Below are 24,109 nucleotides of genomic sequence, written 5' to 3'. Positions count from 1 at the left end.
AGGCCAGTGTCGTGCCCAAGGCGGCTGCACCGAAGCCGGCAGGGGTAGGGGGTTCTCCAGAACCAGAGGCCCCCCCGAAGCTGAGACGAGACCCACTTGGCAACAGGGAGGACCTCTGGCAAAACCAGGACGCTTTTGGTTTGTCTGGCTTTCAGTAAGAACTCCCAAGAGAGTGGGCTGATTGGGGCACGCCTGGCCCGCGGCGGCCCGCATGTGCCTACACGCGCGTGCAGGGCTCCTGGGCCCGACCCAAGGAGGGCCGCAAGCGAGCGGGAGTCGGGAGCCAGCGGGTGGCCTCTCCCCACCATCCCCGGAAGCACCAGGCCTGCCTCTGAGCCTCTGAGCCTCAGAGGCCCCTACGCCCCGTGCGCTGGGCTGGAGCTCTGGGAGGGGGTCTCGAGGCAGAGAGCACTTCCTTCTCAGATCTCAGTGCCTCCGGTGGAGCCGGACGATGCCCTGGGGGCCCCTCTCCAGCCCCTCCAAGACGGTCCATCCATTTGCTCCACAAACGTGTTCTGATGCTCTCTGTCAACTTAGAGCAAGATGCTGGGCCGGGGGAGGGAGGTCAGACTGCCCTCCAGGTGCGGGCCGTCTGCAAACCCACACCGTGTGCCTGGGTTTATGTCCCAGCCTCCGCAGAGCAGCCAGGCTTGCTCCTGGGGTCAGCGTCTCTCAGGCAGGAATCCAGAGTGGCCTATTTTTGCTCCGTGTCGGGCAAGGGCGCACCTTGGGGCCCTCCAGGGGGGCCATGTGCACACGTGTGCTCACACACAGGGCCCAGAACACACGCGGAGATGGGGCACGGGGCTTAGACCCCCAGTTGTGGTCACCCATATGCAGAGGGAGGAGGTTGAATGGGGAGGGGCTGAGGGGGTCCCGCCCCTGAATGGACATCCCGCTGCCAAAGCCTCCGGAGTCCCAGGGAAAGGAGGAGGCTTCCTGAGGAGCTGCGGGGAGAGGTCCCAAGGGGGTTGCCCCGGGGTCGGGATCCCGGCCCAGTTCCCGCCCACCCCCAGCCCCGCCACCGTGTCCCCAGCCCCCAGCCTCAGGGGCCTCTTGCCCAGTCGCTGCAGATCTGCTGCGGGCCTTCCCGCACACAGGTTAGCCCCAGACTGGACGCTCAGAAACTCTGGGCTGAATGAACCAGACCCTGGAACTCCCAAGTAGACCCCCCGAATCACACAGGCCCACTGTACCCACTCCTGTGCTGTTGCACGCTGCGGCCAAAGGCAGCTCCAGCCCATGGCAGCCCTTCCAGGAGACCCTCGTGGGAGTGACCACACTGCACCAACCAGCACCCCGCCAGTGCCCAGGGGCCGGCCACCTCCCCGTGAGGGCAGGGAGGCGGCCCCTTGCATCCTCCTCTGACCCCCACAGACTGCCGTCCCAACCAGCCTTCTCCAGGACCTGGGCTCTTCCCGCTCCACCAGATCAACCCTTTCATTGTGAGCTGGATTTTGTGGGTTTATAAGTATCCCATTTTATGTGATTATCTATTTAGAATTTGTAAACCATCTCAAATGATCTTGGGGGATGTACCTGGGAAATAAACCGTCTTTGACAGTTTCTGTCCCATTCCCTCCTAATCTCTAGCCTCCCTGCGTCCATGACCACCTTCAGCAAAGCTCCAGGATGCTAAGATTAGACAAGGACAGTACAGACGGGCTGTGACGTGCAGCCAGGGGACCCAGCACAGATTTACATTTAGGTACCACAAGTGCTCTCCGGAGTAAAACTTATTTTTTTTAGTGAACGTGGTAACAGAAAAACTTGTCAGTAAAATTTAAAACGACTCTGGTTATGTCCCCAAAGGCTCACGGTTTCAGGCTGCCTCACCCAGTGGAGGGGGCTCGAAGCTAGGCCAAGCGGGGGCAGCTGGGGAACGTGGAGCTCAAACACTGACTCAGGAAGCATCTGTCTGTCCCGGCCGCAAGGACACAAAGATTCGAAAGACAGGACTCACTCGCCTTTGGGCAGTGATAAGAGCTCCCAGGAAGCCCCAGTTTCCAGCCTCCTTTCGACACTGCAGGTCCATACCACAGGGCCTTTGCTCGTGCTAGTCACCCCACCCCCAATACTGTCTCTCCTACCTGTACCACCTCTCGAGGATCACCTCCTCCCTGAAGCCACCCAGGCTCTCTCCACCTGTTCTGGTGTTTGAGGACTTCCTCCGCTGCTTCTCTGGGTACAGTAACATGATGATGCACACCCATGTGGGTTCGCATCCGTGCCCACCTTTTACCAACGGCTTCTGTGAGGGCCCAGCAGTTAATACACTAAGAAGCTGAGAATGGCGCCCGACACACGGAATGCACAGACGTGTCTGCTGTTGTTCCTACCGGCTCCCTCTCCCCCTACCTGCCCCCAGGTGGGCATGGATGGCCACGGTCCTGGGAGCTACCACATGGATGGCTATCGCGGAAACATTGGTTCTGGCTCCTTCTTTTCTAAGCCATAGGAAGGCCAGCTCACTCATCCTGCATTCTTCTGCATTTCTGGCAGAAATGGAGGTTTCACGCTTTTAATGTTCTTTCAAGGTGTGGTCAGAAGACCATCACTCAGGGCACCCACCCAAGGCCTTGAGGGCCCGTCTCGGAGAGGGCCCCCTGGGAGGTTTGACCTTTTCTGGCAGCTTGGGCCCATCCCCCCCCCACCCCCAGTGCTACTTAAGTTCAGCAGAGAATGATCCAGTAGGTCATAGCGCACCCTTCCCTCCACGCCCAGAAAGGATCAGGAGGGACTCAGCAAGGGACAGAAATAACAGGACAACTCGAAAGTGCAAAGGAGGCTGCCCGGCGGCGAGGGCAGGCTGGCAACCAGCGTGAACAGGGACCCAGGATGAGACACGTAATTACAGAATCCCCACCGTCCAGGGAGCAGGGTCAGGAGAGAGAAACTTCTCCTCAGCACGGAAGCCCCGACCTCAGAGATGAGAGGCTCCTACTAAGCTAATTTCCCTCCATCAGAGTGTACAACCCATCCAGACACCTTCCTCCTATTCTAGCTCCTATTTCTGCATTAAGAACCGGCTGAGTTTCCAGGACACCTGCAGCTCACACGGGCAGCTGTCCCGCAGTCCAGTCCATGGTGCCCAAAGTGTGCGCCACGGCACGACTGCAGACCTTATCAGAGCCTTGAGGACAGCCGGCGTGTGAGGCGAATCTTGGAGAGAGAAGTGGCACGGAGCACTTGCTAACCAGGAGCTCCTGTCCCCACAGGAGCCAAGCTAGCTGGCAGTGGGGGGTGAGGGGAGAGGACCTGCCTCTGGCTCTTTAAAATGGCCCCCCTTCTGGCAGAGGGCAGGCTGGAGGGGGACAGTCTGACAAAGAGCTGTCCCTTCCCCGTCAGGCAGGGATGAAGTTCTGCCCGGTGGGACAGCGCCCTGGTCCTGCCTCCAGGGAGTGCTGGGGTCCCCGCCCATCCCAGGGCACCCAGCCACCACTGGCCTGTCCCAGCCCTGCCTTTTCCAAGTGGCCTGGCTACATGGCTTGGCCACTGCCTACTCTGTTCTCGAGAGGAGGCCGGGGGACCTGGAGACAGTGGCCGAGCAGCAGAACGCTTGCCAGCTGGGTCCCAGGGCGCCTGTGCTGCCGCTGGTTTGCCCGTGGGACTGGGTTGGGGCTGAATTGCCGGATTCTAGAGAAGCCAGGAGTGTCCCTGGGGGGCACTTTCCGGGACTGCACCTGTGTCCCTGCTCCTTCCAGGAGAGGCCTGTGTGTATTTTTTTTTTTAATAGATGAAAGTTGGACCTTTTTTATCCCATAAAGGGTTGGGCCTTTTTATCCCTTTCTTATGAAAGGGTTGGAGAAGTTATTTTTTTGGTTTTTGCTTTTGTTTTTTTTTTGGTTGCGTTGGGTCCTTGTTGCCGCGTGCGGGCTTTCTCTAGTTGCAGCAAGCAGGGGCTGCTCTTCGTTGCAGTGCGCGGGCTTCTCATTGCAGTGGCTTCCCTTGTTGCGGAGCACGGGGCTCTAGGTGCGCGGGGTTCAGTAGTTGTGGCACATGGGCTCAGTAGTTGTGGCTCGCAGGCTCTAGAGCGCAGGCTCAGTAGCTGGGGTGCACGGGCTTAGTTGCTCCGCGGCATGTGGGATCTTCCCAGACCAGGGCTCGAACCCGTGCCCCCTGCATTGGCAGGCGAATTCTTTTTTTTTTTAATTTTTTTTTTAATTTTTTTTATTTTTTTATTCTGGCAGGTGAATTCTTAACCACTGCGCCGCCAGGGAAGTCCCAGCCTGTGCGTTTTTAACAGAGGAGGGTCCTGTGAGCAGCAGCATTTAAGGTCCCACCAGACTGAAATGAACTAAAGGATCAAGGTTTGTCTTTTTTAATTGGGGGGAGGGGGGCATCCCTTTTCCTCTGGCCGTAAGCCTCCAAAATAACTGTCCACGCCTTTGTGAAGCCACAGCAAATGCTCCACGGCCACCCTGGCTAAGCGCGTGCAGTATCTCACGCCCTTGACCCTCAGCTCTTTCTAGAAGCTGAAGCAGGTCTCCCTGGCTGCTCTGTGCGGAGCCAGCAAGTTGGCGGCAGCTGGGCTGGGCTCCCCGCTAAGGATCCTCTCACTCTGTGACCTCAGCCAGGCTCACAGGGATCAGGCAGGGGACCCTCGAGACCCCAGAAGGGGAGGCCCGGCCGCCGAGCTGGCCCCATCGGTGTCCTCCACGCCTTCCCTGAGACTCCTGACAACGGGGAGTGAGGATGTTTCCCAAGAAAACCCCAAGAAGCCCAAATGCAGCTCCAAGCAAAATCTACCCGTGACCTTCCCAGATGTGCAAGGTGGTGACCCACCAGCCTGAGGCTTCGCAGTTCCTCCGAACTCCCTCCCTCCCTCCTTCCCTCCAAAGCTTGCTGGGTCCCAGCAGACATGCCCACGCTGCCTACCCCTGCGCTGTCTGTTGCGCCCCACTCCCCCTGCGGCCTCAGCACCCACCCTGCATCTAGCGCTGCACCAGGGCCTGCAGAGCGCCCTCACAGCCCTGAGGGAACAGGCTCCAGGCTGCTCCCAAGGTCAGCCTCTGGGCACCGGCATTCAAGCTGCCCGAGGCCCAGTGCAAGGCCTGGCTGTGTGGTCCAGCGGGGGACCTCTTTGCAAAAATTGGAAATCTGGTAAATACAGTAAGTCCCCTACATAACGAATGAGTTCCGTTCCAAGGGCATGTTCGTAAGTCCAATTTGTTCGTTAAGTCCAACAAAGTTAGCCTAGGTACCCAACTAACACAATGGGCTATATAGCACTGTCCTGTAATAGGTTTATAATACTTTTCACACAAATAATACATAAAAAACAAACACAAGGGACTTCCCTGGTGGCTCAGTGGATAAAACTCCACGCTCGATCCCTGGTCAGGGAACTAGATCCAACACGCATGCCGCAACTACGAGTTCACATGCCACAACTAAGGAGCTGGCGAGCCGCAACTAAGGAGCCTGCCTGCCACAACTAAGACCCGGTGCAACCAAATAAATTAATTAATTAAAAAAAATAAAAAGTTTAAAAAAAACAAACACAAAAAAATAAAGAAAACATTTTTAATCTTACAGTACAGTCCCTTGAAAAGTACAGTAGTACAGTACAACAACTGGCATACAGGGGCTGGCGTCAAGTGAACAGGCAAGAAGAGCTACTAACTGGAGGAGGGAGAGGAGGTGGGAGATGGTAGAGGTGAAGGATCGTCAGCAATAGGAGACGGACGGGGAGCTGCAATTTCACTCACACCTGACGCTGATGGTACAGGTTCTGGTTCCTTGGTGGATTCAATTCCATCTACCCTTGAAAAAACGATCCAGTGATGTCTGGGTAGTAGCTCTTTTTTTTCTCATCCTAGATGACACGGTAGCACTGGATTGCATTCTGAACGGCTGCTGCAACCTTCACGTACTGTTCTACGTTTGCATCTTGTGCCTCAAAACCTAACAGCGCCTCCTCAAATAGAGCAAATCCCCTTGCCATTTCCTGCGTCGTGAATCTCTTCGGTTCTTCAGTTACTTCTTCCTCTTGTCTCTCTTGGCGCTTCTCAACAGTACCAGCTACATCACTGCTGCTGTTACGCTTGCTTCCGGACATCCTGGGCTTGAAATAAAGATACTGTACTACTGTACTCTATTCAGTCCTGTACAGGAAAGTACACAAAAGCACAACCACTTGTAGAGGATGCACGCATGTGACAATGTACGCCAGACACATGAACTAACTTACGTGACTGGATGCAAGAACGCACGTTCACGTCTTTGAAAGTTCGCAGCTTGAAGGTTCGTATGTAAGGGGACTTGCTGTAGTGTTATCTGCGTCTTCGTCACGGGACCAGTGTGGATCCAAATAGGAGGGGGTCTGGGTGCAAAGGTCACCAGGTGGAGCCCCCCTGCCCCCCGCGCTCTGCCGGGCCCTCTGCCCTGTGGCCCCTCCCCATTCCCCTCCTGCTCAGCTGTCACCTCCTGCAGTGAGGCCCCCAGCCCATCACTCCCACTCCAGGTACAGCGCCTCCTAACCCAAGCTTCTACCCTGCGTGACCCAGTTCATCCTGTTCCCACGCTGGGGAAGGGTTAGGGTTAGGGTTAGAGTGGGGCAGACGTGTGTCTGTTTGTCACCACCGTCACCCCAGGTTTGAGGCCCTGGGGTCTGATCTCAGAGGCTCTACCTGGGGAGGGTCAGCCAGGTGCCCCCTCCTCTGGCGTTCTCTGTCTGCTCTGACCCCCAGTGTCCCCATGCTCCCCGGAGGATACCAAAACCAGACTTTCAAAAAATAGAGAATGAAACTTCCAACTCCGCGATCTTCGCTGGCAGGCGTGTCTGGGCTTGGGTGCAGCCTCGCCCAGAGGTAAGTCACTGACAGGCCGTCTGGGCTCCGGCTGGGAGATAACCCGTCCCACTCGGAGCGGGACCTCCATCCCGCTGGTATTTCCCACAGCATCTCCAGGAGTCTGTGATTAAACGGATGGAAATGCCAACAAGATTCGACTTGTGCTTGGGGGGAAAGGCTCCTTCTCCTCCTGAAAATATGCACATACGCTCTCTCCTCTCACAGGGCCTTGCCCAGTCCCAGCCAGGGCCATGTGGAACTTTCCACAGCTTGCGCTGGGCTGCCAGGGAGGCGTGTGTCTGCAGGACCTGCAGCTGGAGCCTCCGCCTGCAGACGGCGCTGCTGAGACAGTGAGGGCGCAGCCTGAACCCGAGAGCCTCCACAGGGTCCCGCAGCGGGTCTGGGGTCTCAGGCTGCGCCCCTGCCCGGCTCTGCGGAGCTGCCCGAGAACAGGCAGGTGACCCATGGGACGCAGAGATTTTTTTTTAACCACCAGGAAACGATCCCAGTCCATGCCCCGCCTCCCAGGGCGCTGAGAGCCTGGAAGGGAAGTGGGGAGCTTGGTGACCTGTCACAGGCCCAGCTCGAGGGGTACGGCAGGGGTATGGGCTCCCCTCTCCTCCCTGAGCACCACTGGGGGGCGGTCTGCCCTCTCACCCCCTGCCTGCACCCCCAGAGCCTGATCCACGTGTCCCCTGACATCCTTTCATCCATCCATCACTCTGTCCGTCTGTCTGTCCATCCTGCAGATGCTAAGCACGCCCCACCTGCACCAGACACTGAGGACACCGAGGGGGCCGTCATGGGGCGGCGGCCCTCCTCAGTGGGGACGATCGTGACAAGTGCAATGAAGGCGCAGGGAGGGTGCTGCGGGATGGCACAGAGGGGAGGAGGGGGCAGCCCGCAGAACTGGGGGAGGGACCGCCTGGACTTACTCAGTGAGTCCTGAGGGCCGACCCCAGCCCCTCCCTCCAGCTCTGAAGCCAGGACCAGCTTCCTGGCAGGGGGTGCAGCTCAGCCCTTCAACACACATCTCCCGGGCACCCCCCAGGTCCTGGGAGGCAGCGGTGGGCACAGAGACGCAGCCCGTACCCTGCACCCTCCAGAGCTTAACTCCCATGAGGAGAGGACAGCAGAGAACCAGCGAGTGAGCACGAGGGGCTTCAGAACAGGCTGGAGACAAAGGAAGAAGACAAAAGCGACCCAGTTGGGGGCGGCCAGGCCAGTGGGGCTTCTCGAGGCAGACGCCACTGGCGGCCCAGGTACTGGGGAGGTCTAGACCCAGATGTGTGAGAGGGGGAAGCCTTTGGGCCAGAGAGCCGCAAGGCCGAGGGCAGGACATTGCTCAGAGGAGCAGAACCCTCCCTCCGGGAGCCCATGGGGGACTGAACGCAGGAGGGACCCTCTAGCTCCGGAGTCGAGTGGGAGCTGCACGGGGCCAGCGCGATCCAGGTCAGGCTGACAGGCTCCTAATGAGCAGGATGCTGGGCGCCGCAGGAGGGGCCAGGAACAGCTCCCAGGTGTTGGCCAAGTGAAAGAAGGACGGAAGGGTGGATTTTCCGCCAGCTGAGACGGGACAGTCACCCATGGGGGGCGGAGGGGGATGTATGCACATGGAAGTGGGGATGCCAGAGGGCTGGCGCTGCAGGGATAGACCTAGAACCTGGCGAAGGGGCAGGAGGCTGGGCCGGCGAGCCCGGCTGATGGGGTGACCCCTCTGTCCCCCTGAATCAGGCTCTGGCATCTCCTTCTGGAAAGGTCAGTCCCTCCCCCAGCCCCGAGAGCCTTGCACCCTCTCAGCACACGGTAGCTCCGTCCCCAGCCCAGGGTCACCCTGCTCCCAGTTCAGCTCTGTCCTCTCCCAGCCACGGAACGTGACTGCCTCCTGCCCAGGTCCCCAGAGGCCCGTCCCTTTTCTGTCCTCTCCGCCTCCCACCTCTCAGCATCGTGCCGCCCCCTCCCCCCAGCTTCCCAGGCCGCCCCTCTCGTCTGCTTGGTGGCGTCTCTCCCTGTGCTCAGCTCTGATCTGGGAAGCCCGGAGCTCCTCTCCCTGCGTGGGGCCCCACCCCGCCCTGAATGTGAACCCTACCTGTGCCAGACTCCCCAGTGGTCACCTCCACCCACACCCTCCAGCACGCAGGACACCTGCCCCGAAGGGTCCAAGCCGCTGCTCCAGCCAGTGCGGCCCGGGCTCTGTACCGCCCTCCCATCCGCGAGGCTCCAGAACCCTGGGCATTCCCCTCGGTCCTCTCCTGCCCTTATTCCAGAGGTCAAACAGCCTCCCTCACCTGACCACTTCCCACCACCACCCCGATGCCTCCAGTCCCCTGGGCGGCCCTTGTTGGGCTCAACCTGCTTTGCCCTCAGCCCCACCGGACATCCCCTCCCTCCCTCCCGTGGCGTCAGGAACTCCACGCTCTCCTTCCATCCCACCTCCCACCGTCCTCCGTCCGTCTGCTGCTTGCGTCTCACACACAGCACAGTCAAAGCAGAACGCTTACTTTTCACCCCAAATCCCACTTCTTCAGTTTCCCAGCTGAATAAGTGATCACTCCCTTCACCCAGTCACTTGGGTCCAAACCCCCAGCCCATCAGCAGATCCCGTCCGTCTGGAACCCCAGGGCTCTCAGCCCCTCCCCTGCTCCCACCTGGTCCAAGGTGCCTACATCCCTCTCCATCCCGGGCCTCCAGCCGGCTCCCAGCCTTGCCCTGCCCTCCTGTGGTCTGCTCTCAGCACTGCAGCCCAGGCAGCTTCTAGAACTCACGAGGGATCACGTCCTCCTCCCGTGTGCCCTCATATGCAGTAGCAAGCACTCAGCGAATATTTCTTAAAGCACGGATTGACTTTTCCCTCCTGGGGTCCTCCTGTCCGATGCTGCCCCTCCTATAGGAGCTGTCCCGTCCGTAGCGACGGGTGGGACCCTGCTCCAGGTTGCACGTGAGATCCAAGCGCTGTGCCCTCCCATGCTACCCCAGCTCAGGGCACACACCTACGACGCCCCCCATGAGCCTGGCCCATGGGACGGTGGCATGGGGCCAGGCCCAGTCACCCGAGACCAAGCCTTCGATGACCCTGCAGCCCAGACGCACCTGGCCCGTCAACAGAGGCAGGCATGGGGGAGCCAGCGCTGTCCAGCACTGCCCGTCTCATCTCTTGCGAGTCTAAACGGACACACGTGAAACAGGAGCCTGGGAGGCGGCTGGGTGGGGTCCCTGGACGCCCACCCGAAAGAGGAGTGGACGGGGAAAGCTGGAGAGTCTGGGCGCTCTCCGCACTCATCCCATCTGCGAAGGGGCCCATGGGGCGTGCCCTTGGCTCCCTCCTGCCCCGCGAGCTGCCGGTCTGTGTAGGTGGGAGAAGGTGCTTGGACCAGCAGCAAGCCCACCCCGGCACCAGCTGAAGGACCCCAGTAAGTGGGCCACGGGCAGGGGGCTGTCCAGCTCCGACCAGGCAGCTGTGGGCCGTCGGCACAGCACGGGCTACGGGGCTCAGAATGGTGGGTCCCTGGGAGCTTCCCTGGTGGTCCAGCGGTTAAGACTCTGTGCTTCCCCATGCAGGGGGCCCGGGTTCGATCCCTGGTCAGGGAACTAGATCCCACATGCCGCAACTAAAGGTCCCGGTGCAGCCAAATAAATAAATAAATATTTTTTTAAAAAAAGAAGTAAAGAAAAAAAGAAAGGTGGGTCCCCCAGGAGACCCAGCCGGGGGTCCCAACAGCATCCTGCAGCTCCACGCCTCCTTCCCTGCCCAGTGGGCTCCCAATAACCACAGAGGCGACCGCATGACCTCAAGTTCAACCCTATTTGTTCATACCACTTCCCCTCTGCATGCAGTGGTAAGATCACAAATACTCTCCCTCTGGGACGGAAACGGAGACACTTTCACAAATCAGTACGACCCAGCCCAGCCCACCTGGCCCGGAAGGGGCTCCGGCAGCCTCTACCTACCATCAGAGCTGCTCTAAGCACTTGTTGACCAAACGAATGAACAGGCCACAGGCATCCTGGGTCTACAGGAAGCCGGGTGATGATGGGGTTGGCCATTGCCGGTCCCCAGGGCGGGGCGGCGGCAGCATCAGGGTGGACGCCAGCGGCCCCCTGCTGCCCACAGCTCCTGCAGGAAGGCGACACTCCAAGGCCCAGAGCCGGGGGTCCCGTGCCTCCCATCACTGACCCCTCCCCCTCCCTGAAAGGCGATGAGCTGCAGCCTCGGCTGACTTACACTGCGACACCCATTTCATTCGAGAGAAAAGATTATACCAGCGTCCTCCATGTCCGCGGGGCTTCTCAGCTGGCCGGGCAGGGACACTGGTCTCCAGGTCCCCGGGCCTCTGGCTCTGCCTTGGGTTCCGTGTGTGACTATAGACCCCCAGGCAGCAGGGAGACAGTCCCTCCCGGCTCACGCACCGTCTTCATGGAGAGTCTGGGGGTACAAGGCTGCTCCCCGGGGAGCCCCGGGCCACTGTATGAGCCCAGTGACAGGTGCTAGTGGGTAAATGAATCAGTAACGGAATAAGTAATAGAAGGGAGCCATGAGGACTCTAGCTGTGGCCCGCACGGGGCTGCACCCTTTTCCAGGGCTGGGTTTCAGATAAAAAGCTCATGCCGTGGGTGGGAGAGACCATGGAGCTTCCAGATGTGAGTGAACGGAGCCAGTGCCTGGGTCAGCCCGTGTAGACGGGCCATACACCCCTCACCCCTCCTGGGTCCCACACACGGCTTCACTCTTCCCATGACCTTGCCTGGGGACACCCACCTGCAGGCACAAACACACGTACCTGTTCCAACACACAATGCGAACAGCAGCACACACACCCACTGTCACTCACACGCTCAGACACACGCACACAAACACACCTTTGGGCGTGCACGGGGCCAAGAGACCGCAGCTCTTTGTGGCTCTGCGTTCATGGCTCCTGTCCTCCGCCCGCAGAGCTTGGGGACACCTGGACTCTGTCCATCCCAGCCCTCTGCCCACTGCTGGGTCTCCCGCAGGGCAGGTGGTACCCATGGCCCCCACGCCATCCACCTCCCTGGCAGGAAAAAGGCCCGGTGGGGAGCAGCTGAGCCCCACCTCAACCTGCTCAACTAGCAGCCTGGTGCCTGCTGGCCCCAGGGACTGGGAACACCTGGAAATGAGCCCAGGTTCCTGGGGCTCAGGCCACAGGGGCCAGGCACAAGCTGCGGTCCCTTCCTTCCCTCTGCCCAGCCCACTGCCATCGTGAGGGGCAACAGGACACCTCAAAGTCAGCTTTCTGCGAGCCCCTGACCTGCAGCTTGGCCGGCAGGAAACACTCCTGCCCCCGCAGCCAAATGAGCAGCTTCCCAGGTAAGGATGCTCTTGTCCTGGGAACAGGTGGCAGCAGCCTAACAGGCAGCCAGAGCCCAGGGAGCAAAGACAACCCCCAGGGTACGCTGAGCTCCTGCGGCCAGGGGCAGGGCTGGGCAGGTGGGGCGGCCCACCCTGAGCCTCGGACAGCCCAAAGCCAGGGAGGGAGGGAAACCCGCACGTCTCCGGGGAGGGCCACCAGCTGACCAGACTCCCACCCACCCTCCTCCCCCTGGCTGTTGGTCCTGCCCAGCCAGTGGGCACTGGTCCCCAGAGCTTCTCCAGGATGGGCAGGCACCTGCCTCCGTGCCCGGGGCCGGCCCCAGCCCCTCGGCGCCTCCTGCCTGCCTCTGCTCACCCCGGATGGCGGCATCCCATCCGGCCAGGTGCCGAGCAGGGCGACAGACAAGAGGATGCCCTGTGAATCCTCCACCACGGCGAAAGCCCCACCAAGGCCCCCTGAGAAGGATGCACGAAGCGCACCTACCGAGGCGAAGTGCTGCACGGGGTCACTGACGTACAGCATGGTGGGCGCCCGGGGGTCTGCACACGCCGCGGAGCTGGCGTGCTGCGGGGCGAGGCATGGGGATGGGTGACCGGGGAGCCGGGGGCAGGGGTGCAGCCGCCCGGCAGGGTGGACCCAGGCAGAGAGGCTCCGTGGCTAGGCGGGCAGAAGCACAGGACGCTCCAGAACATGTGGGCTGGCCGTGGGCACTTTGGCCCTCTCCATCTGCCTTGGTGCTGTCAACTAGCTGCATCTAACAACAAAACGGGCGGCCCACCCCTTTATTCCTCATGACTATTCATCAAAGTCCAGGGCAGGCCTCAGCTTGCCCACTGCTGGGTCGGACCGCACCAAGGCGGCGGCGCAGGGAGGGGGCGGCCGCGGTGCCGCCTCCACAGTGAGGCTGCGCCTGGCTCCTTCTGAGATGCTGCCCACGGGAGGCCCTGGGGGCCACAGGCCTCCGCCCCAGAGCATCAGGGGGCCAGCCCGGGCCCTCAAGAGCTCGGGAGGCAGAGCCAGGCCTCCCCGCAGGGAACAGATGGTGCCTCCGGCCCTGCGCCCAGGGTGGAGCGAATCTCACTCCTGCCTGGGGAATGCGGTGGTCCTCCGGGGCTGCCCCAAAGGGCTGAGCAGAGACCAGACGCACTCGGGGAGACTTGCTGCCTGCGGGACCCCACAGGGAGCCTGGCAACGGATTGAGCAGCTGGGTGTGGCCCATGCAGCCCAGAGCCCGTGCCCCAGATGCTGCCCGGCCTGCCGCTGGCCGTGTCCCCACTGCTGCCGAGCCCCGGAATGAGAGGGAGGTGGTCCAGAAGGAGGACCGCTGGGGCCCCGCCCATCGCAGTGCACGGACGGCACTGCCAGGGGCTCAGAGATGGGGCCCCGCCTCCCCGGCGGCTTCGCGGTGGTCACCACCACTCCCTTTCTGGAGGAACCATCCACTCTAACTTAACCATCTTTGACACAAAGTTGGCATGGGGCCGGGATCATCCCTGGAAGATCAACCGGGCCCAGATCACGTGAAAGTGGATGTGAAGTTTCCAAGCCCCCAGAGCCCAGCTGCTTCCACCCCCCAAGGAGAGCTGAAAAACTCGCAAGGTGCTGAGAAGACGGCACGGAGACCCCGTCTCTCTCCCGGCCTGTTCTCGGCACACCCCGGGGAGCTGGGAGCAGTGGGGTTTTGCAGAGGGAGGCCAGCCCGAGGAGCCCGCGACGTGTCCAGCCCCCCAGCTCCTCTGGCTGAGGGAAAGGGGGATCCCAGGCAGGGGACGAGCAGCCAGGCGCTGCCCCCAAGGGGCTGGGCCGGGAGCCCCCGGCTCAGGCTCTGGGGGCCTTGGCGGCTGCAGCCAAAAGTACAACTCAGCACACGCGGCCTGAACCCCCGTGACTGCGTGTGGCCATGGCTGTTACTCCCAATGCACAGGTGTCCCTCACTCACAATGAGACATCAAGGTTTGTGGGGCAGACCGATGTTCAGGAAGGGGGTCTGCAGCGGGGCCCAGGCTGAAAGTTCTGGCCAGAGGCAGTGGCCGAGAGCCTTCCTGCCCAGGATGCCCGCAGGCGGGAAGGCCAGGGCCGGGGGTGGGGGGGGGACTGTCGGTCAGTGAGATTCCTGTGGGTGTTGCCAGGGCTTCTCCCAAGAGGGCCAGGGGGCTTGGCAGGTGGCTGGATGGAGGGACACACAGGTAGGTAGGAGAGGAGGGGGAGGGCCTGGGGTCAAGCACAGGGCGTTGTGCAACATTGGGCAAAATTCGAGTTGATCAAAAGGGACGCTATCTGGGTGGGCCTGACCTAATCAGGGCGACTTCCTCCTGATGGCCTCAGGAGCGAACTGCCAGGCTGTGGAGGGACCACGTGGCAGGGTGCGGCGGGCGGCCTCTAGAAGCTGAGAACAGTGGCCCTGGGTCAATAGCCAGCAAGAACCTGAAACTGAACTCTGCCAACCACCAGAGCCTGGAAGAGGTCCCAGGCCTCAGACAAGATGGTAGTCCTGGCTGATACTTTGAGTACAGCCTGGTGAGACCCTGAGCAGGGTGTCCAGTGGGGACATGCAGGACTCCCGACCCACAGAAGCCATGAGATAATAAACGGGTGCTGCTTTAAGCCCCCCCGTTGGTGGTGATTTGTCACGCAGCACAGCTGAGTAATACAGCAGGAGTGTGAGCATGCAGGCAAAGACCTTGGGCAGAAGGCCAGGGCTCCGAGGGACCTTGGACGGCTGGCACGGCCGAAGGGCAGCCTCGGCCTTGGTCTGTGCTCTGGGGCTCAGGCCTGCAGGGCACAAGGCAGGGCCCAGGAGGGGCTGGCCACACGTGTGCCCAGACCGGAGGCTGCCCACAGGGAGGCGGGGTCAGGTCGGGAAGACCTCCTCTCTTGAGCCCTACTGGAAGCACTGAAGGCACAGGCGCCACGCCCCACCCACACTGCGGGGGCACCTGCGGCCTGAGAACCAGCACGGTCCCCACAGTGTGAGCCTGGGCCAGACTGGGATTCCCAGCATGAATGAGAGCACGTTTCCAGCTCTCAAAGTGCCGGAGCTCCGGCATCTGCCCCAGAGCGTCACCCGCTTCCTGTGCATTTATCCAAAATCCTGGCCATCCGGGGACAGGGACGGGGGAGCCGGGGCCTCTGTCCCCAGGAACTCCTCCTGGCTTAGTTCTCAGCTGCCAGCGCTGCCCTCCCAAGTCACCCCACCGGGCCCTCGGCGCCTGCTCTTCTGAATTTAACTCACCGGGGCTCCACCTCACTGACCACTTCCGCAGGACTCGCGGCAGCAGGGCAGGGGGGCTATTTTCTGGCACGGCCCACCTGTGCAGGAAGGGGTGAGTCACCAGAAGGGCACCAGTGATGTGTCAGCTCCAGGTCAAACTCCTTACATCACCTCCGGACACCCACAGGCAGGTGGCTCTGTGATCTGGTGGCTGGCGGGGCTCTCTGTCCCTGAGCTCCACCCCCGCTTCCTGGGGGCAGCAGGCCCTCCCTCGGCCCACCTGACCCCTCTGGGGGCTGGCTCTGTTCCCTGACAATTCCTGCTCCAGGGAGTGTACATGCCGGACTGTGCCCTCCTTGCTCCCAGGCCTGGGGAGAAACGCCCCCTCCCCAGGCCAGGAAGGCCTGTCCTGGGTGACCGCTGGGGTCTCAAGCCCCCGAGTGGCTGCAGGTTCTAACCCTGGTGTCTGTCTCCTGCGTAGCTCACTGGGCACCTGGGGAGGGGCCAGCGGGGCTCCAGGGTGGATCAGCCCCCAGACACAGCCCCCTCTACGGCCCAGGCGCCCACAACAGCTGTCACCAGAGAAAGGCGGCAGGAGAGGCGGGAAGGGATGCAGGGAGCGGGCAGGCATGGGCAGCCAGGGTGGCAGGAGGCGCTCAGACTCCGGGAGGATGGGCGGGGGAGACAGGGAAGGGATGGTCAGGGAGGAGAGCCCGCCAGCCCCATCCTCAACCGAGCTCCCCTTTCCTCCATCTCCACCTTTTGTGCATCGTCACAGCTGGCCAGAGCCCTGCCCCCTTCCGTGTTTTTGGAGGCTTTTGGGATCCCAGTGCCCCCGTCAGGGATTGAACCCAGGACCCTCGGCGGTGAAAGCGCCAAGTCCTAACCACTGGACCGGCAAGGAAGTCCCCCTGCCCCCGTTTTGTCCTGAGGGACACTGAGAATCAGAAAGCCAGGATGGCCCAAAGCCCAGGCCCAGACCCAGCACGGGGTGCATATGGCCGCTGCCTGCTCGGGACCCCATGAGCGCTCACCATGGGGGGCTTTATCCTGTCCACGCTCCTCCCAGACTGTGAGGGCCTCCAGGGCCAGGGGAGACCCTACAAGCTTCCCCTTGTCACAGCACCCGCCGGGGGCCCAGGAGTCACCTCCCACCTCATGTCCTCTGGGCAGCCCTCCTTTCGAGCCCACAGGAGGCCAGGTGTTCCCCTCTCTCCTCTTGCAGGAGGTGGGGGCCTATTTTATAGGTGCTTGTTGTGGGTGAGCCGCCCGGGGTCTACAGGGACAGCTAGAACTGGAGGCCACCACACAGGGCAGGAGCTCCACCGAAGGGCCCCAAGGTGGGCCTGGGGCGCCAGGTCCTTCCCTGGCACAGCGGGCTCTGGGGCTGGAAGCAGCTGCTCCCGGGCCCTCCTTGGCTCCACTGTTCTGGGTTCCAGGGGGAACAGCTCTCTTAAACTCAGCCCTTGTCCCTGGTCTCACCATCACGTCTAGTGTTTGTCACGCGTTCCTACAGGTCAGGCACCATCAGTCATCCTCGCAACCCTGGCTTAGATCCTCACTGGCCCATTCTACAGACAAGAAAACTGAGGCCCAGAGGGTCAAAAAGCTCTCCAAGCAAACAAGAGGCAGGGGTGGGATCTGACCTCCGAGCCCCCGACGCCCTTTGCACCATCTCAGCCCTGTGGTGCGGTGGACCCTGGCAGCAGCGACCTCAGGGAGCTCAGCGTCCCCACCAAGAATCTGCTCTGGGACTCCTCCGAGGCCGAGGGGCCAAGTGCTCCCATAGGGGCCCTTCTCCTTCTCCTTTAACTGCCCGACTTGGCTTCCTCAGCTGCCCGGCATGGGAGGAGGGTGGTCCGAGGCCCCACAGGGCTGGCGGAGCCTCTGCTGGGACCCCACACGGCCTGTCACCCCAGCTCCCCAAGTGAGGGCACCGAGGCTCAGAGACATGGGGACTCGAACCCGGGACAGACTGGCTCCTCGGGCGAGGCCCCTCCCACTCTGCCTGTTCCCACCGGCCACTGAAGCAGCGGTTAAGGGCGTCCCGGGGGTCCCCAATGGTCTGTTTCCTGACAGGGCCGGGGGTGCTGCTCAGGAACCTGCAGGCCCGGCAGGAAGTAATCTGCTTGGTCACCAAGGCAACCGAGCACGTTGGAGACCCAAGGCCCCCAGACCACAGTGTGTGCCACCCCCAAGGACCAGTGTCCCCCGACGCGAGGACTGTGCCTGCCTTAGCCGCAGCCTTTTGCTGGATAAGCCCCACGACCCGGCGAGGGGGCCTGGCCCCAGAGCCTGGGGCTGGGGTACGGGCACCCATCATCTCAGAGGACAGCAGCCAGAGGGAGCGGCACGGGGGCCCGTGTGTGTATGTGTGTGTGTGCGCGCGGGTGTGCGCACGCGTTTACATGGGCCTGAATCATGACTACAGGGCGGGTGGAGAGTGAGAACTTTTGACTCTGCAGCTGCTGCTTTCTTGACGTGGGGCCTGGCCTGGGGAGCACTTGACCTGTTACCAGCCTGGAGGAGGGGCTACCCCCCTCCCCGCTGAGCCCCAGGCTTTCCCTGACGAGGGACCTGCTGGTGGGTGGGGACGGAGCCATGGGGGTGGGGGGGAGGCGCTCAGGAGTCCCCACCCGCACCCCGGCATCACCAGGTCGCCCTCAGCAGCACAGCGTCCGCCAGGGCTGTGTTCTGGCCAGAAGGACAGGCCTTCTCAGCCGCCAGTCTGGACTTTAAGACAACACCACCCAGTTCAGCTCTGCGGGGCTTCCTGCCTGCACCCTGGACTCCGTGGGCCCCTGCTCCAGGCCTCTGGACGCATCAGGCAGAGGCCCTTCTGCGCGGCAGCTAGGCAGTGGGCTCTGCAGCCGGCTGCCCAGCTGTCCAGCTGTGTCTCTGAGGCTCACCTTTCCCTCTGGGCTGCGTTGGGCTACATGAGGGTGAGGGCTGGGCTACACGCCAGGCCCCAGACCAGTCTCTGCTCTCATGATGCCAGGCAGGGGTCAGGATGAGGCATTCGGAGGGGGCCTGGCTCCCCCCCACCTACCCCTGCCCCCAGCCAGGGCGAGCGTGGTTCTGGGCATCCCCACCTCTGGGAACCTGCAGGACTTTTACCAAGAGGCGTGTCGCTACCTGATAGACTCGGCCCTCTTGTTGGCAGAGGTGAGAGGCCCCATCCTGGTTACCCCACGGCTGGTGAGAGGGGTGTCCTGCCCTCCCTGGCCCAGACCTGCTCAGCATCAGGCATCCTCCCTGGAGGGGGGCGTCCCGCCCCACGGGAACCCAGAGCTGGTCCGCTCCTGACACTGGGTCGTCGGGGTCTCCTGGGCCTACTGCCCTCCAGGGGGTGAGCCGGGCAGCTGGGAGGAGGGGAGGTGGGGGCTTCTGGAACTACAGAGACAGGCCTCTTAGGAGACCGCATTCAGGGGCCCTCCCTCCCTGGAGCCTGGGGGCAGCTCCTGTCTGTCCCCAGAGTGGATGTAGGGTGAGTGTCTGACAATTTGCTTTTTGATTGTAATGTAAGTGCCTGACATTAGGCTTTGGATGGGTGAGGCACCCGCTTCAAATACATGCACCTGGACAGCTACACAACTAGGTCAAGAGCCCAGCTGCCTCATCCCTGAAGGCTCCCTTTCAGAAAGCCCTGGGTGACCAGATAATGGACCTTGGTGTGACCCCACTTCTCCCTTTCACGGTTTAATTCCACTGTTATGTTTTAAATTCACCAATAACGAATCAACCCCGCAAACCCTAGGCACCCCATCCTCAGCCCCAATAAAGGCAGAGCCCTGGGTCTTCTCTCCCTCTCTCTTTCTCTCTCTCTCTCTCTCTCTCTCTCTCTCTCTCTCTCTCTCTCTTCCCCCCCACCCCACCCCGCAGTGCAGGTAGTAGGGCTCAGGTGAACACCCCAGGCATCGTAGCCCAGAGCATCGCTATCGACAGGCTGAGACCCACCCAAGACAGTGGCGCCAGGACACTGATGTCTAGAAGGGGCGACCGGGACCGTGAGAGGTCAGGACCTTGGCCCCTGGGGAGATGTTGGCAGACAGGAAATGGTCCGAAGGGACAGGGCGGCACTACCTGGCCCCGCCCAGGCCCAGCGTCTGCCTCGGTTTCCTCACCTGTAAAATGGGACTGTAACAGGCGGATGTTTCTGCTCTGATGGTGTCCTGAGCAGAGGCGGGAGGCCTGGGCTGGGCAGGCAGATTCCTCAGGTCCGCTCTGAGGGGCTCCTCAGAAGCAAGGACGTCACAGGGGGCTCGCTGCCCCCCAGACCCCCACCCGCCCCGGTTGCGACTGCCCAAGCAGGTGCCTTCTCCTCACCCCATGCGGGCCAGCGGGCCCTGGGCCAGCCCAGCATCCGAGACAGACACTGACGTAGGGCGTGGGGACCCTTCCTCGTCCCCCACCCCCTTGACCCTGGCTCATTCTCACGACCGGAGCCCCCATGGTCCCCACTGTTCACCAGATGCCTTGGACGGGTGCGTGCTGGGGTGAGGGCTCCGATCTGGAAGGGGGCTTTAGGGAGGGGGGCCAGACTCTGAGTCCCCTCCCCGCCTCCAGAGTTCCCAGCTCCGTCTCCCTCCTGCACGCTGGCCCTGGCCTGGTGTGGTGCCCCGAGGCCACTGTGCTGGGCTGTGGGGGCCAGCGGCCATCCAGGGAGCCGCCATCCGGGGAGCTGCAAGCGGCAGACCCAGGTGCTTCCCTCACGCACTTAGCCAAGGTCCCCCGACAAGTCCCCGTCCGAGGGAGCTGCACAGCAAGCCTGTGGGCAGGACGGAGCAGCCCCGGGTCCAGCAGAGGCTGTCCCAAGGAGGTGACCACAGAGGGCGCTGGGGACAGCAGACGTCGCTGGGCCTCCCTGGGGCCAGGGGTCCTTATACACCCTTCTTGTGTCTCTCCTGCCCCCCACCTCCTGGCCCACCAGCGCCTGGCAGTGGGCAGCCAGGGAGAGAGACAGGAGTATGGCCACCACCCGGTTATCACAACCCTCCTCCAGCGTGGCAAGGCCTGAGAAACCGCAGGGCTGGCGGCTGTCAGGGCCTCAGGTGCCCCTGCATCCCCCATCCAGCCTCCCTCCTCTGGAAACAGCAGCTCAAGCTTCCTTCGGGGCGCTCTTCCCCATAAGTCAGTGCCTGTGGTGGGCAGAGCCCACAGCACTCCACTCCATCCTGACCCTGTTTCAGCGGACCCAGGCCATCAGAGGCACAGGGATGGCTCAACGATAGGCATTCATAGATAGGCATGCTGGACTCTGGGCAAAGATGGGTCCTTCCCCACAGGGAGGGGGATGCTGATGGAGCCTTTACCGTGAGAGGAGACGCTGCCTAAGAACAAAGCCACCACGGGGGAAGCAGAGCAAGAGACAGAGAGACAGCTGTTTGAACACCTGGATCCAGCCACGCCTGAATTCATTCATACACCTAGATCCAGCCATGCCTGAAAGTTTTCCTACACCTGGATCCAGCCATGCCTGAAGGCCTTCCTACACCTGGACTGACAGTTACATGAGCTGATACATTTTCCACTTTGCCATCTGAAATGTGCTGACAAACCCAAAGAGGAAGCCGTACACCTGAGAGCCTGTTTCCTGGTTCTGCAGGCTCCCAGGACAGGACAGTCCACATTTACTGCCCCCTACCCCGAGTCCTCCGCAGAGGGCAGCCCACTCACCATGACAGAAGTGGTCATGCCCTGCAGGTGGAAGACGTCCATGCTGGCCTCCGCACCACCCACCACCTCATCATTCCCCTGGCCCGACTGGGGAAGGTCAAAGTAGGTGCTGTCCGGCTCCCTAGACAGAGGAGGGAAACAGAACAGGGAGCACAGCCATCAGCCCCGATGGGCCAGGCCTGGAGCTCAAGGCCAGCCCTCAGCTCCTGGGGGGGCCTCCCTCTCCCACCTCCACGGATTCCTTCAGCCCCTTGTCTCCTCTGCTCCTTCCCTGGCCCTCAGCCCCTGCGGCCTCCGGCCCCCTTACCCTACCAGCCTCTCCAGGGCTGGTGTGAGTGCCAGGGTGGCGTGGCCACACACAGGCTTTGTCCCCTGGACCCAACCCCTCTGGAGGGCTGGTCAGAGGAAGAAGCCCAGACATTGGACCCTGCGTCCCCAGGAGAAAGCCCAAGGCGGCAGCTCCCCGCCCAGCCCCCGAGTCCAGCGGGCTCAGAGGAGGTACTCACAGAGAGCTCCAGAGGTGCTGGAACGTGGCCCCCTCGTCGGCGGCGGTGGGCTGGGTGGACTGCGACATCTTCCCACTCCCGGCCGAGGGCAGCTCGCTCTGCCAGGAGGAAAGACAAGAGTGCGGGTTGGGAGGGCATCCTCTGGGCTCCGCAGCCAGCATCCTCGGGCGCAGGTGGTAGGCGGGGCCGACGATGACCCCTCGAGGACACCCGGGCGTGCTAACCAGGCACATGCCCTTCATCCAGCCCCTCACTTCATCCTGCCCTTTCTGGGGGCGGGAACCGAGGCCTGGGCGTGGGCAGCCTGGCTTCGGACCCGGCTGGGGGCCTGGGCAGCGGGAGCTTCTCAAAGCCGCCACCTGTGAAATGGGGGTGACAGCCGCATCCCCTCATGGGGCTGCTGCAGGGCCCCTTGGGAGCACGAATTTCAAGTCGCTACTAGATAAGTCAGAAAGAGAAAGACACATACCATAGGAAATCACTTACATGTGGACTCTTACGTACAAAACAGAAACAAACTCACATAGAGAACAGACTTGTGGTTGCCAAGGGGGAGGGGGGTGGGGGAGGGATGGAGGGGGAGTTTAGAGTTAGCAGATACAAACTATTATATATAGAATAGATAAACAACAAGGTCCTACTGTACAGCACAGGGAATTATACTCAATATCCTGTGATAAACTGTAATGGAAAAGAATATGAAAAAGAATGCATATATGTGTATAACTGAGTCACTTTGCTGTACAGCAGAAATTAACACTACTTTGTAGATCAACTATACTTCAATAGAAAATAAATTTAAAAAAATAAAAATAAAAATAAATACAAAACAGGGCTTCCCTGGTGGCGCAGTGGTTGAGAATCTGCCTGCCAATGCAGGGGACACGGGTTCGAGCCCTGGTCTGGGAGGATCCCACATGCCGCAGAGCAACTAGGCCCGTGAGCCACAATTACTGAGCCTGCGCGTCTGGAGCTTGTGCTCCGCAACAAGAGAGGCCACGACAGTGAGAGGCCCGCGCACCGCGATGAAGAGTGGCCCCCGCTTGCCACAACTAGAGAAAGCCCTCGCACAGAAACGAAGACCCAACACAGCTAAAAATAAATATAAATAAATAAAAATTAAAAAAAAAAAAAGCTTTAAAATAAATAAATAAATAAATAAATAAATAAATACAAAACAAAAAAATAAAGTCTCTGCTGTGCCTGGGTCATAATTACACTGGAACACACGTGGTCATTATTATTATGAACTGCATCTCTAGGTTTGGCCTGGGGGGTGGCTCAAGCCAGGTTTGGGGGCTCCCGAGGCCCCAGCAGCTGGCGACAGCTTAGATCCCAGGTGCCCCGTGGGAAGGGCATGTGCAGGGCCCACCGGAGGCTGGAGCCGAGGCCCTGGTACAAGCCTGGCTGTGCCCGATTGCTGCAGGCTGGGCGGCCTTTCACCTCTGATGTGGGATCCTTGCGTGCGGCCTGGACACAAAAGCAGTGTCAACTCCACGAGGCAGCTGCCAAGGCCGAGGCCGAGAAGCTTCTCTGTCACTGGAGGGGGTCACCGCACGAGTGGCCCCCCTTCAAGGAGATGCCCAGGGCTTGGGGTGCCCCGACTCAGTGCCTGCTGGCCTTTGTCCCCACTGTCACCCCTCCTGAGGGCTTCCATGCCCACCCGAAGCAGCCACCCAGGAGGAGGTGGCGGTGACCACACCGGGCACATCTTGAACACTTGTCCTACTGTAGGGGGGAGGGGCAGGGAAACCAGAGCCCACCCTGCTCACTGCTCCCACCCAGGCCAAGGCAATGTCTCCCCAGGGCCAGCCTCCAGGCTCTTGGCAAGGGGCCACGGGAATCAGCTTGGCCACCACCTGGCAGGGCCCAAGCGGGCAGGCCTGGACCTGCCCACGGCCGTCGGGGGAGGGAGGGCGCGGCCTGCAATCTGTCACTTTGTCTGTCCCCAGGCGGTGGGCCCTGAGAGAGGCCGGTGGCCTGCTCCCGGGGCTGCCACGTGCCAGGCCACCGTCCCTGGAGCAGTGGCATGAGCTGGGAGGGGCCGGGGCCGAGCAAGGATGGCCGGGACAAGGAGCTTGGAAAGTGCTGGCCACAAACCAACTCTCCAGCAGGCTCGGAGACCACTCCACCCTCTCTCAGGAGACCAGGGCTCAGAGAGGTTATGTGACATGCCAAGGTCACACAGCACAGCTGTGAGTGCAGGGACAACCAAGTGGTTTTCTCAGAATTGGAAATTAACTTAGTCATGCCTCCTCCCCCCCTTCACCTCAAACCCTCAGCACACAATCCACAGGGTTTTAACAAGGAGCTGGTCAGCGCTCATTTGCATGCCTCCTGTGCTGCGGAGATCACTCCCATCCTGGGCTGAGCTATCCAAAACCCAGCAGAGCTGAGTAAGGCGTGGAGCTGGCCATGTGGTAACGCAGAACAGGGTGGACTTGGTAGGAAGCAGAACACGCCGGCCGGAGCAGGCGTGGAGCAGGCCACCGCGCCGAAGCTGGACGGAAACCCACCCTCACCCACTCTCCGTGGCTGGTCCTTTTTGGGTGAGCAGAGATTAGTCAGAGTGGCCTCTTGGTGTGGGCA

General features: G+C 61.3%; 1 protein-coding gene across 6 annotated transcripts in view; it reads right to left on the bottom strand.

The window, feature by feature from the left end:
* The window catches only part of TP73 (tumor protein p73), a 69,295-nt gene that overhangs the window by 24,831 nt on the left and 20,355 nt on the right, over positions 1–24,109 (bottom strand). For 5 of the 6 annotated variants that reach the window (XM_057544327.1, XM_057544333.1, XM_057544348.1 and 2 more), the window contains exons 2-3: positions 21,521–21,618; positions 21,015–21,135 (exon numbers count right to left, since the gene is read on the bottom strand). In XM_057544327.1, coding sequence (XP_057400310.1) covers positions 21,015–21,135; positions 21,521–21,588 — 189 coding nt within the window. In that variant the 5' untranslated portion in view covers positions 21,589–21,618. Of the gene's footprint in view, positions 1–15,359; positions 15,437–21,014; positions 21,136–21,520; positions 21,619–24,109 lie in introns of all 6 variants that reach the window. The other variant, XM_057544342.1, reaches the window with a different exon arrangement.

This window comes from Balaenoptera acutorostrata, chromosome 1, assembly GCF_949987535.1.
Source record: "Balaenoptera acutorostrata chromosome 1, mBalAcu1.1, whole genome shotgun sequence".
Lineage (NCBI taxonomy): Eukaryota > Metazoa > Chordata > Mammalia > Artiodactyla > Balaenopteridae > Balaenoptera > Balaenoptera acutorostrata.
Note: the sequence above shows the minus strand (reverse complement) of the source record. Positions and strands in the feature narration are given on the sequence as shown.